Source organism: Labeo rohita, chromosome 9 (assembly GCF_022985175.1).
Source record: "Labeo rohita strain BAU-BD-2019 chromosome 9, IGBB_LRoh.1.0, whole genome shotgun sequence".
NCBI classification, from domain to species: Eukaryota; Metazoa; Chordata; class Actinopteri; order Cypriniformes; family Cyprinidae; genus Labeo; species Labeo rohita.
Genome location: NC_066877.1, coordinates 9,678,975 through 9,700,221, shown reverse-complemented (window position 1 = coordinate 9,700,221; position 21,247 = coordinate 9,678,975). Strand labels below are relative to the sequence as shown.

Genomic DNA, 21,247 nt, shown 5'->3' with positions numbered 1-21,247 from the left:
AGCCTGCGGACGTAAATCGATTGACCGATCTTGATACAGGATACAGTACATCCCTCTCTCTTATCAACGAATGAAGAACAAACTTCTGTCCTCTTCTGTAGTCTCTCAGCCATTTCTTCCAAGTGTCCTTATGTGGTGAGCATCTGATCCCTTCCTAGCCTATAAAAGTTGACTGTGGAAGCACAAGAACTCACATCTATGACATCCAGCAGTAACAGTGGGAGATCAGGAGTGTATCAGGAGTTAATGGACTGTGCGAGTCAAACAGCACCTTACTATTCTGAGAATGCTAGATTGTCAAAACAGCGAATGTGTTTGAAGGGATAAACTCCTCTATGCACATTAATCATGCAGGCACGGCGAAGCTCAGATTTGGCACAAATTACCCTCAGGATATAGTCACTTGAATTAAGTTAAATCTTACTGCATTGTTGAAGGTTTTACAGGTTCTGCTTTTATCCCACACAAATAAACATCTGATAGAGTTTGAGTCATCCAACGTGCATGAAATAAATAAATAAAACAACACGGTTGATTTAGCAAGTATTGCTTTATTTTTAAACTATAAGTATTCTTGATTGTTATGGATATGAATTTATATCATACTGCCTCTAGCTATTTATATTAGATGCAGAGACTCATTATGAAGTCGGTAAGAGTGAAATCGTGGATCCGTAGGTGTCTCTCAATACTGTGAAGATGTACAAAGGTGTGTCAGCTCTATATTTTAGAACAAAAGCCACGTATTCCTCTCCTCTCTTTTGTTTGTGTGCGAGTGTGTGAGTGTGTGTGTGTGTGTGTGTTAGAGAGAGTGAAGATGAGAATCATCATCTGGCTTTGACTGGCATAATTGGCTCTTTTCTTCCCCGCCGCTACTTAGCGCTGATAGCCCAATTTAGCCGCCACATGCTAAAGACACTTTCAGAGTGTAATCAGAATTAAAGAGAATGGGTTTTACTCACTTTAAAGGCCCTTTGAGTCATTCTCTGTGGGTTGAAACATTGATGGGTCCCTTTAGTTGTCAGAAGAGATGGGGACACATACAGTTGGCAGGGTCTGAGGATGATAACACGCCTGTGGCGTCCTCAGGTAACATGCGAAGATACTTCCCTGAGAATGACCCCTTCCTAAAAGAGACGGGCAGACATAATGCGTCTGCTCCGTGGTAATAATGGCGCAGATCTGTAAATTGGTCTCGAGATACCATCAAAAGACTATTTAAGACCATAGAGCGAAGATATCCGTGGTTAGGTGACAAAAGAACGTGTGGATTGCACTTCGTCTAGCGGTGCATGCTGATGCATTTTTCCCATTACGGATGATGGCTTGCGACTACATTGGAAATGGACAGTAGCGTTGAGATTATCTCTCATTTCCTTTCAGTCAGCCTGTCTGTGTTCTTTTTCACGTCTTTTATTCTCTCGTTCTCCCTCTCTTTCTTTCTTATATGCATAGTGGATAGAGTTTTCTCGCTGCAGGCTATTTCTTTTGCTAAGCTGAGTAAAATGCAAATGCCGCACATGAGAAATAAAGGAGGAGAGGACAATTCTGTGATTTTTGCTCCAGCCGGTTTGAGCTTTACCCACAGAAAACCAAGAACATAACATCTTTGCTAGAGCCTTTCTGAGGTGCTGTGGTGTTCTTCCGAGAAGGAAATTATTAAAATCGCTTTTAGACTTGAGGTTGTATCCAGAATATAATGTAAACATCTGTCCAAAACAACTTTCTATACATTGCTAGAATACTCAGCCAGATGAGATGGCGCACGAGAGAGAGAGACGAGGACAGAAGGAAAGATAATCCTAGCCATCCCGCCCTTATAAAGGAGCTTTCACTGAAAGAAGGCCTTGTGTGTCTTGTGTTTATCAGAGGGACTTGCTCTTACCTGCAGGGGGAAAAGAGATTTGAATTGCAGTCACTTGCAGAAGCATAGCACATTTGAAACTTTCCTCAGACTGAACAGTTTCAGCTCTGGAGAGCTGGAAATGTTCACGACATCTCTGTGATGTCATTTCAGCGAGGCATCTGAAACGGTTTAGCATTTCTAATCACGCACCTCAACGAAATATAAGCGGCGAAGTCACTTTAGTCTAGAGAACAACATGAGGTAGAAATTTCGTTGCTGCTTTAAAGCGGGAACATGAGGTTGGTTATAGCGCTGCCAGTGCCTTGTCTAGCTATAGGGAGCCCATTTATAGCAGCTTATTTGGTAGTGAATGTCAATAGGTGTAAATATTTCCCATGTTTTCTCTTACAAGAAATCACTCAAGGATATGTATGGAAAATAACGGCCAGGCTGCTGAGTTAGGCCTCTGTGTGATTCAATTTCACTAGGATTTACTGTGATCCATGTGTGGATTCCCTTGGGAAATATGTGCTTTGATTAATGTAATACAGGGACTGGGGGAAATAGGTGTGTGTGCATGTGTGTGTGTGAGGGGTTGGCAATAAAATCATTTGGGGGAAACTTATCCTCATTTAAGCAACAACTTTTTATTTAGACTAAATCAGAATATGGTTGATGTGGTTAATAATAGATTAGTTTATGTCATTATTCATAAATTACTTTAAACAAGTATAATGCATTAACTTCAAGAAACTAAGGGATTACAGTCTACAAAATTACCTTATAATTTTAGATTTAATGCCAATAAAATTTAGCTTTTTAATTTCTTATGCAACGGTCTGTTAAACTTGTGAAGGCAGTGACTATAATACATGCTGCATACAACAGCACACAGTTAATCCTGCTACTTATAAAAAATACACATTACAATTTATTCATTTTTTTTCTGGGAGAAAAGATAGTCAATGACAAAGTCAGAGAGGATAAAAAGCAAGTCCTGTTTTTTCACCAAAAATAAAAAAAATATTAGAAATTATCTTGAAACACAGACATGGCGGTGTAAAGTTGTTCTCGCCATTTTATGGCAACTTTAATACAAAACACGACTTCAACCCCAAGTACAAGTTTTCTATATAGCAAGCGTCAATTAGTGCGCAAAATGAAGGCGTAACAAGAAATAAAGTATCTTAATTTACAAATGACACACTGCGCCATTGTTAAACATGACTTTGCCGGACAGTGATTGATGGATCATCTGTGCACCCATGCCAGCTGATAGACTACATATTTCCCGTTATAAACTTATTGCATGACCTGTTACAGGGAGGGTCATGTTAGTCTTTGGAAATTAATTCATAATGCTGTTACGGCAAATCTGTGACTGACACTTGGCATTTTGATTGATCAAACTTATTTTTAGGAAACCGAAACAAGCAATAGAAATTACAGTCAGCAACTGAATCAACTCTTAAGCTGTTACCTTGCGAGTTTAAAAGAGTTTTAAATACATTTGACCATGCTGTTTGTGAAAAACAGACTTGCGTGTCCAGCTTGTCTTCAAACTACACAAACTTATTTCTTTTCAAATTGCAGAAACTCGATTAACTGCACTTTTAATAGCTAATTCGTTATATCTTTAAAACTTCAAAAAATAAATAAATAAATAAGAAGTCTACCTTATAAGTCCATGATATAAAGTCCTGGAAGTCTTTGCTTAAGAAGCTAAGAAGCTTAATGAAATTGTCAAGGAGTTGATGTCATTTAACCCTCTGCATCCTTGTGCTATGACGCGTTTGCTACCATTATTGTCCCTCGAGCAAAACCGCTTTTATTTTATATAAAAAATGTGATTTTCAGAATTTGTAGGCTATCACAGTCAGCGCAAGGCCCTCGCTGAAGAACAAGCTCTGCACACATATACGTTTTTCTGCAGATTTTACGAGCGCACAATACAACATGGCTCTTAAATTCAAAATAGACCGTTTTTCGCGATTAAAACAAAACATTGAGACGGAGAGAGTGAGAAGGAGAGGGAGAGGTATATATCTTACCGCAGGAATGAATCCAGCGCAGCTCCCTCTCTCTCTTGCTCCGTCTCGAGTGAATCCCGCTCTCCTCCGCTCCGCTATTATTTTCACTTAAACATATGAAAATTTATGCAAATGAAAATCAGCACTAACTGTTCATCGCTCGCAGTGCACGAGTGTCCCTGTCCTCGACACTATACAATAGGTTATATGTAGGCTACACCAGGGGTGGATCAGTCTACAAATAAACAAACAACAATAATAATAAATCGCCACTCAGGGATTAATACGACGTGTTTTTTGTATTCATCTGATGTTTTTTTTTTTTTTATTTCAGCTGAATGCCTGCTGTACATTTGTTTAAGTTCCATGGCTTGCCACTGAAAATAAAAGAAATAAAATAAACAGTATGAAATAGTTGGTGTTTATTAAGACGATTGTGTTTATTTGTGCTTTGTTTTTCTATTTTATAAGTGTAACCTCGTTGTGCCAGAAAGGTGAAGATAATTCATAAATTAATAAATAAATCAGTTTAAAAGTTTAAACTGAAATGGCTCTGCTTTATTCTTTGAATAAATCTGAATAAACTGAAAGATGCTTTCCGTTAAGATGTCAATTCTTACATGTTGGTAATAGCAGATTACAAACATTTCTGGATAAAAATCTAATCTATGCTTACTTCATTAGTACCCCCAAGCCAAAGCTGAAATGCTTAATGTTTTTATCTGCCTGTTATTTGCATTATTTTTATCTGTATCTCATCTATTCTGATTTCCCTGTTTGTTTATTACATTCCCACAGGTAAAATATCACACACGATTATAATTTATCATCAGCAGATATTCATTTTAGCATTTAAATGCCTGTTGCAGACAAAAGACCAACACAAGGTAAAATTAACGCTGAGACGAAAACAAGCCAAACAATTTCCTCTGTAAGAAAAAAAAACAAAACATCTACTGCGTCGTTATCAGAGGCCAATAATGCAGTACGGTGGACTTAAATTATATCAGCTAAAGCTTCCTGTTCGGATAGAAGGTCTAGTCACTTTTATTCGTATGTTGACATATCCAAATTAGACATAGCAAATTGCAACGCCTTGACGTGATTTCTTAGCTGTGCCCTAAGATCTGTCACTCTCCCGAAGGATATCCAATGAGCATCAATCTCGTAGAAACTTCCTCGCGGTAATTGGGTGAAGGATGTGGATGGTGTGCGCACGCGGGGGCTGAACGTAAACATTCGCGTGTTCTCGCGCTCAGAGAGAGGAACTGAGCGAGCGAGGACAGTGAAAGCTCTCCATTGCATTGCATGCATTTAACAGAGTTGTGTGCAACTGAACGTATCGAAGATTAACGTCAGATGGACTCTGTGAAAAGAAGAAATATGAGAAGCAAGGCTCGGTAAGAAAACGCCTTGTGGGTTGCAGGACGAGAGAGAAGTTTACAAAGGAGCGTCTTCTTCCGATGAGCCTCCACATCAAGTCAAGAGAGCGCACGATGAAGTTCGGTGTGGGATTTGTGTAACCGTCACGTGAAGTTGATGTGAAGAAGAACAAACAAGACTTTTTGGTTTCACAATTGGTCTTTAAGACAATGACATTAAGAATGGAATGCAATTGTAAAAACAACTTCCATGCATAATGTGGATTTCTACGCCGAAGGTATTTCTCTCTCCTTTTGCTTACGATAAAAGGAGGTTTTGACGGATATATTTTTGCCATCTTTTGCTGTGCTGCCGGTGGACCAAACCAAAATACCACGCATACTTTTCCAGCTTGAATAATTCATGAAATAGTGCGTGCCTTCGAGGCTTGGAAAAAAAGTTACGACAATACGGGGAGGGGGAATAATAAGTAGAATTGTTCAAAGTGGTGAGGGGGGATGGCCACAGCGGCTTCCAATCCTTACCTGGCCAGCAATAGCATTCTCTCATCAGCCTCGATCGTGCACTCGGAGTCCGGAGGTGGTGGCATGCAGCCGGGAAGCGGTGCCGTAACATCAGTGTCGGGAGGTTACAGGGGAGACCCCGCGGTCAAGATGGTGCAGAGCGACTTCATGCAAGGAGCCATGACGGCCAGTAACGGGGGGCACATGCTGAGCCATGCCCATCAGTGGGTTACCTCGCTGCCACATGCTGCTGCCGCAGCCGCCGCCGCCGCAGCCGCTGCAGCGGCGGAAGCCGGCTCACCTTGGTCCTCCAGCCCAGTTGGCATGGCCGGGAGCCCACAGCAACAAGACGTGAAGAACAGTTCAAACAGAGAAGATTTACACTCGGGCACCGCGTTGCACCACAGAGCCTCGCATTTAGGGGCTCACCAGTCGCACCAAAGCGCATGGGGTGGCACCACAGCCTCCCACATCCCCACCATCACCGGAGGACAGCAGCAATCCCAGCAATCTCTCATTTACTCCCAGCCGGGCGGTTTCACGGTCAACGGGATGCTGAACCCTCCCGGGAGTTTAGTCCACCCGGGGCTGATGCGAGGGGACTCTCCCGAAATGGATCACCATCATCACCACCACCACCATCAGCAGCAGCACCCTCACCACCACCACCACCAGCACCACGCGGGAGTGAACAGCCACGACTCGCACTCAGACGAGGACACGCCGACCTCCGACGACCTGGAGCAGTTTGCCAAGCAGTTTAAGCAGCGTCGGATCAAACTGGGTTTTACTCAAGCCGACGTCGGGTTAGCGCTGGGAACTCTTTACGGAAATGTTTTCTCGCAGACCACCATTTGCAGGTTCGAGGCTCTCCAGCTGAGCTTTAAAAACATGTGCAAACTCAAGCCGTTGCTGAACAAGTGGCTGGAGGAGGCCGACTCGACCACGGGCAGTCCCACCAGCATCGACAAAATAGCAGCCCAAGGCAGGAAACGAAAGAAGCGCACCTCCATCGAGGTGAGCGTGAAGGGAGCCCTGGAGAGCCATTTCTTGAAATGCCCCAAACCGTCGGCACAGGAGATATCCAGTCTGGCGGACAACCTCCAGCTGGAAAAGGAGGTGGTTCGGGTCTGGTTCTGCAACCGAAGGCAGAAGGAGAAGAGGATGACGCCGCCCGGGGTCCCTCAGACGCCCGAGGACGTGTACACCCATGCCGGCAACGTGAGTGCAGACACACCGCCTCCGTCCATGGACTGCAAACGTATGTTCACTGAGACGTAGAACAAATCATTTTATACACACTTCAAGTCAGCAAGATATTACAAATATTCTATGTATATTACGAGAGAAGCCAAAACTGAAATCTTTAAAAGCTCTTCGTTTTATCCTCCAATGTCCCTAACGCTAAATGACTATGTTTGCTCTGTGTTTCAGGGGAGTTTTGTGGTAGATTACTTAAAAGGTGCAAGTTTGAAAGATGAACCGGACAGCAACCACAACGTGACAACTGCGAGCTCCTATGGCCAGGAGATTCTGGTGCACTGACACCGAAATCATAACCAGCCCAAAGCCAACATAGACTTTATGGATCGAAATGACAAAAGAACTCCCAAGGACATGGATCAATGCAGACAAACATTAAATATTAAACAGTGGAAGAATTTACCCCAGGACACGTATCAATTTTACGCACAGGAATTATATTACTCATTTTAACAGAACGGAATTGTCTTGTCTACTCTTGGAGCATTATGTGCAACAAACTACACCTTTTCTATTTCATAGTATTTTTGTGGACCACACTTCTGTGAATAGCTTTTACACAGAGAAAACTCTTAAGAAAAAAAAAATAAGGAAAAAGAAAAAAAAAGATTGATTACTCTCAAGCTGCACTTATTTTCCAATTTCAGCCGACCCCTTGTAAACACTTTTTGTTGTTGTTTGGCTGAATAATCGTGGATATTGCCCTCTCTTCACTGCTTTTTCCAGGCAGATTTTTTTGGTGGGTTTTGATAACAAGTCTGTGTAAATTTGGCAATATGAATTCTCTGTGTTGATTTAAATGATTTGCTTTATATTTTTCACTAAAATCAATTTCAAATATTTTCAGGAGCAATGACAGATTTGTTGCGCGCTGTGATGACTTTCAACCTAGTAGCATCTCTTGTAGGCCTTCCCCCTGCCATTTTAAATATTGATTATATTTTATACTGTTAGTATTACACTTGTTATTATATACAGATATTGTACACAAACACGTTGACGAAGCTTAAACAAACCGTTGTCAAACCGTTTCCCCCGTGGTTGTTATTTAAGTTCAGTACTGACTCAGCGAGAAGTGAATGAGAACAATAAATCTGATAGCTTTCAGATGCATCCGTGCAACTTTCTTTCTTTTTATTTTCTCTTTCTTTCTCTTTCTTTCTTTCGTAATTTGTTTAAATATTGAAACTAAATTCTAAATTAAAACACATTAATATTTGTTTGATTTCATTTCGCCTAGACAAATACTGAGACAGTGTCTTAATTCTATAGGCTACAAAGGTTTTTTTCTCGATCTTCTGACCCTTGGCCTGAAAATGGAAGTGAGAGAACTTCCCAAATGTTTTCACCTTGCATTGTCATATTTCCTTATTGTCTTATTTTTTCTTTGTGTTACCCTGTTTTTCTGTATATGCTTTTTTCTTCGAAATACAAAAGAACAAATATAACATGTAATTGTTTATATACTATCTAGATGCGATATTAACGGCGTTTATCAAGTAAGCTTCACGTCGTCGTTGCAAAAACAAGTAATGTATTACATTTTACATTGTTTTACAAAACTTTTTTCGCCAATGACTTAAAGATTTTTTCAGACTCCAAATAGTCCGAGGTTGTGGGGGTATCCCAAACCTGAACAGAGTTACACTGTTTTCGTATTGTACCAGTTATATATTATGCATTACACCAGCTGACGTACGCTATTCTGATTTAGATTATTTTCCTCTCAACTAAATATAAATTATCAAAACGTCCGGAGGCCTTCTTGCTTCTCAAAAAAAGCAAAAAACAAACAAACAAACAAACAAACAAAAAAAAAAAAAAAAAAAAAAAATGTCTCTAGGTATAAATCATATTGTAAAAAACGACAGCATTAAAGAGACATGGAAATGTGTTGCACTATTCAGATTACTCTTCCTGTTGTCCTCATTAAACCAGGGTCATAATTTCCATACTTTGCTTTACTTGCAGTCTCATCTCAGTAATGCATTGAAAGTTTTTTAGTGTGTTTTTCCCTTGTTTTAATAAGTATTTGACACATAAATCATGGTTACCAGCGATTATTGCCTCAATGGACAACCCATTTACCGCTTTCTTTGTAGAACTTCAAGCAAACATTATTTTATTGTTTACTCCGGGTCATTTCAGAAAACATCTGGATGAACTGAATAAAACAACTGAAATATATCCGCATTAAACAACAAGAAATTGCATTTATTGTAATTCAAATGCATCATATTAAATTGGCGTGCCTTCAGCAAACAATTGATTTATTTGGCTTCATTCTGGGAGCGTACATTTCGTAAAATGCTTTTATTTGTTTTCAAATTTAAATTTGAAAAAAAAAAAAAAAAGCACGAGCGTCCCGCTCAGCGAGTGACGTAATTTGGAATCCATTCCGTGCACGCTCTAAAGCAGGAGTGAATTTGTATGCATGGAAATTCGTATGCTTGCCACGTAGCTCTCTGAGTGCAAAAGGGCCTAGATCCTTCCATCAGATTGCAATGTAAAAGCGTGCAAAAACGATTGTGTGACTGAATTGCTTTTTTTCTGTAAACCGACCGTTTCTGCTGGGGTACAGCACAACTGTTGGCCCTTAATTTTCATCAAGACAAGTTTGGCAATTTTTTCCCATTTGTATTCATTTCTGCTATGTTTGAAATAGCTGGCTGTGCACTCTTTCAGCTGAGGCGCAACACTAACCTTCCAGCTGAACGACGCTTCTGTTAAGACTTGGGAGTGCAGCTGATTTTTTTTTCTTCCGGAGAACTTTTGTGTGGTAGTGACTATTCAGCCAAACACACGGTCCTTCTCTTGAAGATTTAAATTTCGCGGATGATTTACCGTACATCCGTTGCGTGGCAACGAAATTCAACCTGTGGTTATAAGCACTCGCCCCACCCTTCATGCAATATACTCAATGTTAATAGCATCGCTCACACATCCAGGATAAGAGTTTGTAAAGCTTTCACTTTCTGTCTAAAACTGTCTAAAATGCACTTTTATCACAAAGTTTATGACTAGCAGTAATAAACTGCATGAAAACATCAAGACTTAATAGGCTGATTATATTACTGTTAACTCGTTTTAATTTGGGAATTTACAATATATTCGAAAATAAAGGATATTTTTGTAAAAGTACATTTTCAATGGTTCCAAAGTAAGCGAACATTAAAAACAATGTATCCGTCAACTTTAATCAGAATGTATTAAAAAACATCGGCTGTGCATCCTCAGTCAAACTCACAATTAATAATAACTTTAATGATTCTGAGTGATGTGATGAAAATGTCTTCTTCTTCTTCTTCTTCTTATGTGTGAAACCCTGAATTGCACACTATACATATTGTATTGTATATAATATTCCTATCTTTAAATTTAAAAAAAAAAAAAAATACATGCGTACGTCTATTTATCGTCTCTGAGATCTGTTAGCCTATACCTAATAAAAAATTCTAAAACCATAAGTAGTAGAAATAAAGAAATAAAGTAAAGAAATACATTTAAAAACATATAAAAAATATTACGCACGTGTTTTATATTTTTATAACTATTTATATTTTTATTTTCATATCTATGCTTTTTCTTTTTATTTATATTTTGTAGTTCTGTTCTGTGTGGGGATTTAGGCCTATATTATGCAGTCATAATAATACAAAAAAAAAAATCTTAACTGCGGACTTTTCTTAACCTATCAAATTTGTGTATCTAAAAGTAATTCAAATTAAGTCGAATTAAAAAAATGTTTAATGTTTTTCCACACTGCTTTTTAAGATCATATTTATAAACGTTAATTTGTTTTTCCCAAATACATGTGGACCATAGAAAAGAAATCTTCCCCTCTCATATTTCTTTAGCGCCATCTTTTGGAATTCTCTTCCGCACGAATAGAGTATCACTATCAAACCATTTTATCGACAAAACAATACTGAATGAACTTTTAAAACAACATTAATTATAATAATAATTTAAAAAAATCCGTGCTGGAGTAAACCCATCTCTAAAAACGTTTAGAGTGCTTCAGTCTATATATATATATATATAATTTTGGGGGGCTTTATACAATAATAATAATATAAAAATAAGAATTGTAATATTACAAATGCAAAAAAAAAAAAAAAGCCGTTATATACCCTTAAACCTTTAAATGCCGTTTTAAAGCTATTCAACTGCATATGTTTACCTAGTGTACACAAATGTGGGATTTAGAGCTAATTAAAATGTTCCTAGTGACGTATTTATTTCTAATTTCTTAAAAGCTGCTTTTTTGTTCTCTCCCGACCAGCCAGTGATCTAACTGTGTCTCGCTACCCAGCATAACGTTTTCTTTTCTCGCAATTCCCATCAGACCTTCGGCCAATAGATGCGGTCGAGCAACGTCCGAGGCTATACAAGACGGCTGGATTAGTGGCCGAGGGACCTTCGCTGTCACACACCTGCTGCAAGCCCATGGCACACTGCCAGCTGAGGTCAGTTAGCCCGCCAGGCACATTACCCTGGCAGCAGTTGCCAAGGTGACAGCATGTCAGAGCCTGCCCATTGAGGAGTACGGGGGGCTGACGGCCAACGCATCGCTGCCTCCGACCGGCCCCTGGAACTTGAGGAAGTGGGGGACCTAAGGCACACATTCAAATGCTTAGCAACAAACTGACTCTACACGTGGCAAGGGCCAGTGCCTCAGAGCCTAAATCCTTAGAATCTCAACATTAGTGCTAATGTGTGACCCTGGATCACAAAACCATGTCATAAGGGTCAATTTTTTAAAATTGAGATTTATAAATACGCTTTTCATTGATGTATGGTTTGTTAGGACAGGACAATATTTGGCCAAGATACAACTATGTGAAAGGTGCCAAAAAATCAATATATTGAGAAAATCACCTTTAAATGTGTCTAAATGAAGCTCTTAGCAATGCATATTACTAATCTAAAATTAAGTGTTGATATATTTACAGTAGGAAATTTACAAAATATCTTCATGGAATCTGATCTTTAATAAATATCCTGATGATTTTTGGCATAAAAGAAAAATCTATCATTTTGACCCATACAATATTGTTGGCTATTGCTACAAATATACCCGTGCTACTTAACTTAAATTAAGGTTTGTGATACTAAGTGAGTCTAACACACTTTCCAGCTCATAATTCAATAAGCAACAATCCTAAATATGGATACGAGTGTGTGTGAATGAAAGACGCAAGTAGAGAACAGGAGGTGAAAGGTGTTCCTGATTTTGTTGTAGCTATCACATTAACTGGAGGATGTGAAGCAGAGGGGAAATAAGCTGTGGGCTCTGTGGTTTAATAGATTACTTACAATTGGACACAGGTATTTGGAGTTAGCCATTATACCCTTGAGGGCCCGAAAAAAGGTAAAAGAAACATCACAATGCAACAAAATCTGCCAGCGCTTCACGTTCCGACTCCTTTGTGTTTTTGTAAAACAAACATGTTCGTTTAGCATCCTCGTTTGGTGTTTTCCAAATGCGCGCGACACGGCTGCGAATATTTGCATTAGCATGTTTTTGCTGTTTCTGAAGAACACTTACACATTATCAAGAGCCCTTTCAAGCATAAGCTCTTTTAAATTCAACTCATTGTAGTCACGGCACAATTTGTTAAGGTCAAATCTTTGTCTGAATGGATTGAGTCAGAATTGTATTGAGGTCATCAAAAAGCACAAAGCCATATCTCTTCAAGGGCACATCTGAATTTCAGCTAAGCTCTTAGAGCCTCAATCTCCCTCGGAAAGAATGGAAAAAATGTAGACCTAAACCCATCGAATAAGGTCTCGGCATTAGAAAACGGCCCCAACAGGCCTTTCCTGAAATGCTATTACAGTATGCACCTCGGCCCGTCGCGGAGTCTGAATTCAATATACACGAGTGGCCTATACGACGACGACGGCGACGAGCCATTTGGCAGCTCAAGAAAATCATCCTCAATACATATTCAGGCCTGTTTGGTTTTAATCTTCTGTTTTCGAGAATTCAGAAGGATTCGGTTGGGATGTCAAATCCAAATTGTCACTTCAGAGAGAGATTTCTCCTTGGGCCGCACGTCATTATTATGAGGGACAACAAAATGGCAGAACAACACAATCCTTTCATAGATGAGAGGATACTTTTCACTTTCTCTGTGCTCATATTTCACTCTGCTTATGGGGGATAAGTGCAGGAATTCCTGTTGTTCAAACCTCTCCAAACATGTCACATACGACGTAGCAGAGAGTTTGCGGGCTGAAATAAAAGTAGCTAATTGATGCAATACACCAAGGACATAATTATCTCTTTGAATAACTGGCGGTGGTTTAATTGCTGGTAATTGTTCTCCAAACCTTGTTCAGAAGTGATGAACACAAGACTGTTATTATGCATCATGTGTTAATCCTGCTATTCTGGCTTAGTCATTAGGGCTTCTGTATCAAAGCGCCATGATAAGGGCGGCAGAGAGGGAAAAATATCACGCGCACACACAAAATGTACACGCATAAGCGTGACATAATGCGTTATAGTGCCGCATTCCTTCTTAACCTAAACGCAAACAGAAATAAACAGAAACGCTGGCGATCTACATGTCCTCTTCTTTCTGCTGTCACACGCTCCAGTACGAATTTTCTCTCAGATGTCATATTTATAACAGTGGGGTTTCTGTTATCCTGTGTTTGCTGTTAATTATTGCCACATTGCAACACCAGACTCGGAGCTCTACAGGAAACAAACACTGATTAACGTGATTGGGCCTGCTGAGAATTGCAGTCCGGTTGAAGTGTGTTGATTGCTGAACCGTTCCCACCCTCTCACCCCAGCAGTCTTGCCCTCTTGCCCTCTGAGCCTTGTGAGGCCGTTCAGTGGCAAATACTTCAAAAGATGTCTAGGGTTTGTATAATCTGAAGTAATCCAAGATCTGAAGTGATCGCAATTGTTCGTGCTTTTGAAATTACAATGAGAATGGCATTAAAGGAATATTCTGGGATCAAGTTAAACTTAATCAACAGCATTTGTGATATAATCTTGAATTGAATGTTGAAAAAATAACTCATTTTTAAACTGTGAATGTCCCTTTTCTTTAGTTACAGTGAGGTGCTTACATTGGAAGTGAATGCGGCCAATTTGTAAACGTCAAAACACTTTGCAACAGTGTAGCCACATGATATAAACAATATGTCAGCAAGATTTTAGTGTAGAAAATAATCGCTTACTCAATTTTCTCTGCAAGTTACATCCACTTTTACAACTTTGTTTTGACAACATAACACCTAAATTGACCATGAAAATTAAAAGAAGAGATTTACAGCTCAAATAATATTTTTATTTATTTATTTATTTGCACTACCATTCAAAAGTTTGGGGTACAAATGTATTTATATATGTATTTATTTACACTGCCATTCAAAAGTTTGGGGTAAAAAAAATATTTATTTATTTATCTAGGAATAGAAACATTACATTGTTAGACAAAAATTCTAAAATAAAAAAAAATAAATAAAAAGAGAGAGAGAGAAGAGCTTTTTCCTAAAGTATCCTGCAAAAAATGATTTCAACAATTAAATTAAAGCAGTAAACCTATTTTCAACATGCATAATAAGAAATGTTTGTGTGTGTGTGTGTGTGTGTGTGTATGTACTTGTTTTTGCTACATTGTGGGGACCAAATGTCCCCACAAGGATAGTAAAACTTGAAATTTTTTACATTGTGGGGACTGGCCTGCAGTCCCCACAATGTTAAAAAATTATTAAAAATAGTAAATGATGTTTATCTGAAAGTGTAACGATGCAAACATGTTTTCTATAAGGGGTAGGTTTAGGGTTAGGGTTGGTTTTAGGGGATAGACAATATCGTTTTGTCAGTATAAAGACTATAGAAGTCTATGGAAAGTCCCCACAATTCACAAAAACAAACGTGTGTGTGTGTGTTTCAGCAGCAAATCAGCATATTAGAATGATTTCTGAGGGATCATGTGACACTGAAGACTGGAGTAATGATGCTGAAATAAATAAATAAATAAATTGTAATTTTACAACAATACTGGTTTTACTGATCAAATAAATGCAGCTTTGGTAAACATAAGAGATTTCATAAAAAAAAAAAAAAAAAAAAAAAAGGAACCGAACAAGTAACCGAAAAGTACCGACCCCAAACTTTTAAACAGGAAGTGTAATTGTTTATGTATCAGCTTCACTTTTATGCTTTTACATCCTCTAAAATTCAGCCCCATTTACTTACATGGCTCACTCCAACTTTTTTTTTTTTAATATTAAAGACATTTACTGGATTTTTTTCATTATTTTTGGTACTGCTGATTGAGCTAAAATGCAAATAATGTGACAATTAAACAAGAAAGAACAATAGAGAGCGCAACCTATAATTTCAACACCCTTTTGCTTTGTTATTGGTTTAACCTGTTTGCTAATTCGAGTTCATCTTAATGCAGATTGCTGTGGAGCAGGCTGGCAGTGCTACTATTTTATATTCAGACTCAGCACTTAGGCTGCATGGGGAAGGGGGAGAGGAAGTCTGTGTGGCTCTTTCCTGTCTCATTCCTGAGTCTCACGGGCTCATGTTTCACCTGCTGCATCTGAAGTCTGCCACATGTGTGTATATGAGAGTATTTATCTTTGTGTTTTTTTGAGCAATGAATTCCTTCCGTTTAACAAAATAGCTTTTGACTGAACATGACCAGATGGAGCAGAGGTGGTGTTATTGAAAGGGCCGGACGTTTCAAATGAAGTGGAAGTGCTTGAATTAACAAGTTCATCATACTGACAGTTGATGTGCAAAATAGATCCGTGGTTTGTATTGTTTTTATGTCACCATGATAGACAGTGATAATTCCACACACTGATCATCACTGCCCCCTACTGGTTTTGAAAATGACTTGAGTATTACTATTGAGATGATTTATCAAGATGAACACTTCCTTACGGTGCACCTCTCCAGTTCAATTACAGGGAAAGCAATTTAATGTCTTCCCTCAGTGAGAACATCTTACATGAACTTTTCACCAATACATGGAATGGATGTTACATAGAGTACGCCTACTTATAATTCAATTATATTTTCAACAATCTTTTGAAGTTCAAATATATCTGATCAAAGCCATCTCAACATCTGTATTAGTCTAAATCTGGATTTGTAGCAACCCGACAAAGCATAACGGTTTAATCATGGTCTTATAGGCCACAAACTGTAAGAATATCTGTACAGGGATTTGTATGAGAGGCTATGCTGAATAAATTACATTTAGGCATGATGGTAATATTCAGAGCGATCTGTAATCCACGACACAAGCCACCGAAGCTGTTAGAGAACAAGAGGGAAATGCCCAGCGAAGAGAACAAATACTCACATTAAGCCATCAGGCCACAGAGGAGGCCTGATACTAAAAAATTGTGAATCCAAATGTGCCTCATGCAGCTTTTTTTTTTTTTTTTTTTTTTTTATCTAGCATACAAATTTTGTAGTCCACTGTAGATATTCAGAATATAGTATTTAGTAATAGATTTACACCAAGACAACAACAGTTTGGCTTAGTGTCACTTATTACAAAGAAAGCAGAATTTGCAAATGTGAAGTACGTTTTGAAAGAGGTCATTCTGGCATCATTTACTCACCTTCAAGCTATTAGGCCCAGATGGCTTAGGACCATGTGTACAAACATCGGACAGTTTTACATGCATACTAAATCACAAACATCTTAAAGACATCTAATAAACATCTATTTGACATCTGATAGGAAACGTCCAACAGACGTATTGCAGATAAGCAAACGTCTTGCGGATGTAAATGCATACGTCTCTGTGATGTATGTGTGCTATCAGGGTGGCTTCAGAAAAACTGAAATGTAGGACACAAATCATATGGACGACGTTTATGGTGTTCATTTCTATGCCTACGTTAGTCTTAGCCTCAGACGTCACACCCATGGACTGAAAGTCTGACGCATATTGCATACAAAATTGGAAACATTTTAGGAGTTTCAAAGTTGTCATCAGATTGGTTGAATTGTACAGGATTTCCAGGAGATGTGTGTGTTGCACTATACTTGGAAACAAAAATGCGTGACACCAAACCCTCTTAAAGGAATAAGAAACCTGTTGTATTTACAGTTGTGACAATGAGAAATTATCAGGGTCAACTAAATGCTGGATTTTCTGAATAAATGAAGTTTGCACCATAGAATCTTTAATATATGTTTTACACATCGGTCTGTTATTGTGGGGCATTTTACCAAGACCCAGATATGACGTGGCACAAAATGAAATGTGATTGGTTGCTTTACCTGTCAGTCATATGGCCTCTTGAGTCTTGGTTCTGTCGACAGTCTGAAGGTCTGGCTACGCGAGATTAAGCCTGCATCATCTGCTGTACCGCCTTGTGTGTACGACAGTTAGAGGAAGCTAGACATTATGGTTTATAAAGTTTTAGCATCGGTTCATTTCAGAAGGCATTTGTTAACCCCCTGGATCCACGTGGAGCACTTTTTATGATGTATGGATGCACCTTATTTTGCTTCAAAATCTCGACCACCAATCACTGCCATTGTAAAGCTTGAAAGAGCCACTCCATTTTTATAGCTCTGATTGTGTTGGTCTAAAACAATGAAGTCATATACACCTAGGATGGCTTGAGGGTGAGTAAATCATAGGGTTATTTTCATTTTTGTTGCCGTGCGTTAAAGCAACCTCAAAAACTGATATTTAGCCCTTGGAATGCAAATTTTACAAAGGGAACCCTGCCTAAAAATGTGTATTTTACCCCCCGAAATGCAATTTTTACCAGGAAACCCTTTCAAAAATGTGATTGGGCTAGTTTTGGGCTACTTTTGAGTAGCAGATGGTTTTGTTGTGAGAACCTGGCAACCCTGATCTTGACTAGTGTTTCAGAGGACTTCGCAACACAAGTGCAATGGCATACCAGGTGAGCTTCTGAGCAAGTTTACTGTCAGAGAAGCCATAGGCCTACATATGGAACTGAATATGTGATGCAAACATCAAAATGTATTAGTTGATAAATCAAGCACTATGGTAAAAGTCTCTTTATGTCATAACATGCTGGATAAGGCTTCACATAAAAACAAGTCTTTAATAATTGGTAATCCTGCTTTTAATCAATCATAGGAGAAAAATAAAAGTTGTTGGTTTTCTGCTGAAACTAGTGTTCATACCATGCAGTGAATGGTATGCATAGATTTTGGAGTTAATATAGATACAGAAGCACATTTTTCCAATGACATTATGTTGCAAAAAGAGAAAACAAGTCATACAGGTTTGGAACGACATGAGGGTAAATGATGAATTTTCATCTCTAGGTGAACTATCCCTTTAAATGTGTTTAGGCTTTGAACTGTGAAAGTCAAGTTTTCACACGGATGTATGCAGTCATGGTTCCTCTGTTTGAGATTATGCTACAGGTTAAGTCATTAATAAGTTTCCAGCTGAGGGCAAAGATGTCTGCATATGTCCTTTAACCGTGCAAACAAGCTACAAGAGTGCAGGAATGATTAACCTACGCAGCCACAACAGGCAGGTGTCCCTTCGGTGGTTTGTTAAATGGTGAATTACACTTCCTCGGCCAGCACTCTGCCTCTAATCACATCTGCAATTACAGAGCAGAAATATTGCCCCTAATTGATACGGCCCGCCGATTTGTTTCGATTTCTCGTCGCCTCAAGTCGTTTTCTCCCTTTACCCGCTGGCTGCTAATGAATGGACTCGTTAGGAGGGGGCGTGTCTAAGTGAAAGTGACTCTAAGCACAGCTCTGCCAGATGTATGATGGCAGGGAAAAGGGACAGTGTTAAAACAGCAGGAGGTGTAATGGCACCTCAGAGCTGGAGAGACGTGGAGAGGGAGTGGGCACCTGTCCATTAGGCCCCCCTGAGGGTGGAAGTGTTAAGTGGCTGGGTTGCGGTCAAACTCTAGAGGGACAGTTGTCATAGAGACGCAGCTGTCAGCCAGCAACCGACTTTGGGAACTGTGGCAGCGCTGATGAAGATCGCAGATTAGATGGCGCAAAACACTGACTAATACCTGCACCTCTCCTCATTTTCACCCACACCTGAGAGAGACGTTTGTCTGCTGACGAGGGCTGTGAAGAGAGCTGATAAATGAGTACCAGATGAGGGACAGATGTAAGTGTAGGAGTTTGGATCCTCTTACCGTTGGATTAATCGTAGATATCTAGCCTCGTCTCAATTTGTGAACCTATTTCTCTACAGCGTAGTGCTACCCAGATATCTTCATATAATCATAGAAATGCAAAAGCATGGGCAGGTGCAGTGGAGTCTGAAATGTCTTGGACTACTGTTATTTACTATTTTCTAATTTAATACTATTAATACTTTTGTACCCCACCATATTTCCTATAGATTCCTATCACTGAAGTAAAACAATAGAAAGTGGGCAGAAAATCTCATTAATGTTTTTCTCTAGTTCACGTTGGCTACAATTGTTGGCACCCAATTACTGCAATATCCTTTCCGCAAGATAACAGCTCTGAGTTTTCCATTCTAATGCCTGATGAGTTTGGAGAACACCTGACATGAGATCAGAGACTATTCCTTCATACAGAATTTCAACAGAATTTGGTGCTTCTTCTCTTTAATTCACCACACTCATAGGGGGTTCAGGTCAGGGAACTAGGACCGCCATGGCAGAAGCTTCATTTTGTGCTCAGTGACACATTTTTTGTGTTGATTTTGATGTTTGTTTTGGATCATTATCCTGATGAAAGATCCAACCATAAAATTTGTAACAGAGTCAGGTTTTGATTTCTTATCTGTTGGTATTTGATAGAATCCATGATCCCATGTATCTGAACAAGATGTCCAGGACCTCCAGCAGAAAAATAGGCCCACAACATTAAAGATCTAGCAGTATACTGTACTTAACCCTTTAGGGTCTGAGGGGGTCTTGGGGCCCTGGAGAAGTTTTGACATGCCCTGACATTTGTGTTTTTTTTTCAGTATCTTAACCATGGGCATGGGGTACTTTTTATCCCTGTTTGCACCAGGTTTTCTGCCAAAAAGCTCTTTTTTTTGTTTTATCTGTCCATAGAAGCCAGTCCTGTTTGAAGTTCTAATCTTGTCTGACAACTGAATATGCTGGAGTTTGTTTTTGCATGAGCGAGGAGCATTTTTCCTGAAACCCTCCTGAACAACGTGATGATGTAGGGGCTGTTTGATTTTGTTTTTTTTTATTTGGATTTCTAACCTCAAGACTCAACTAATCTCTGCAATTCCCCAGCTGTGATCCTTGGAGGGTCGTTGGCCACTCAAACTCTCAGACACACGTCTTCTTTCAGGCAGATTTGTAACATCTTTAGTTGATTGAAACGTCTTAATTATTTCCCTGATGGTGGAAATTGGGATTTTCAATGCTTTAGCTCTTACAGCCACTTTCTATTTTGTGAAGCTCAACAATCTTGTTCTGCACCTCAGAACTATATTCTTCGGTTTTACTCCTTGTGATGAATGATGAAGGGAATTTGGCCTTTGTGTTTCTCATATTTATAATCCTGTGAAACAGGAAGTCATGGCTGGACAGTTTCATGCATTCCTAAAAATAAAGGTTCTTTATTGATATCGATGGTTCAATGAAAAACCTTAAACATCCATGGAATCTTTCAAATCCAGAAAAGATTCTTTATAGTGGTTCAAACGGTTGTTTTAAGAACTGTTTAATAAAAGGTTCTTTGGGGAACCAAAAATGGTTCTTCTATGGCATCACCGCAAAACACCCTTTAGTTTCAAGAGTGTGCTCCTAGTCACCTTGGTGTGCTAAAAATGTAAATATGAATGGGAATATACTTATATTTTACTCATAAGAATTTCTCGGGGTGCCAATAATTGTGGCCAACATGCATTGGAGAAAAACAGAATTTTGTGATTTTTTTTTTTTAAATTTTTAAAAGATCAAAATGATAAACAGTGCAGATTTATTTTCATAGCCACCTTTGCTCATGTTTACCAAAGATGCCAATATTAGTTGAGAGCACTGTATTTCTTTATGGCAATAAATAAATGAATGAATGTCTATATACACTTCTCAAATACCTATCATGTATATTTGTGTCTTTATAATGAACTGTTGAACTGAACTGTCGTATGCCTCAGTTGTAAGTGGCTTTGGATCTCCGAATATATCTAAATATAAACAAAGATTTCAATTCCCAAATTTACAATGAATTTCTTTAATCAACACATAAATAAATAACACACAG

General features: G+C 38.9%; 1 protein-coding gene and 1 long non-coding RNA gene across 3 annotated transcripts; one reads left to right on the top strand and one right to left on the bottom strand.

The window, feature by feature from the left end:
* Positions 1 to 857: 857 nt before the first annotated feature.
* Positions 858 to 3,959, bottom strand: LOC127171168 (uncharacterized). The gene is made up of 2 exons (XR_007828473.1): positions 3,898 to 3,959; positions 858 to 1,885 (listed from the first exon to the last, which is right to left on the bottom strand). It is a non-coding gene; the product is annotated as an uncharacterized LOC127171168 (long non-coding RNA).
* A 1,088-nt stretch (positions 3,960 to 5,047) lies between these two features.
* pou3f3a (POU class 3 homeobox 3a) lies at positions 5,048 to 8,136 on the top strand. 2 transcript variants are annotated; one of them, XM_051119643.1, is made up of 2 exons: positions 5,048 to 6,983; positions 7,197 to 8,136. In XM_051119643.1, the coding sequence occupies exons 1-2, from the start codon at positions 5,757 to 5,759 to the stop codon at positions 7,305 to 7,307; spliced, it is 1,338 nt and encodes a 445-aa protein (XP_050975600.1). In that variant the 5' UTR covers positions 5,048 to 5,756; the 3' UTR covers positions 7,308 to 8,136. The 2 variants fall into 2 exon arrangements, with proteins under 2 accessions (XP_050975600.1, XP_050975601.1); XM_051119644.1 differs by having other exon boundaries at positions 5,048 to 7,023.
* The last annotated feature ends 13,111 nt before the right edge of the window (positions 8,137 to 21,247 follow it).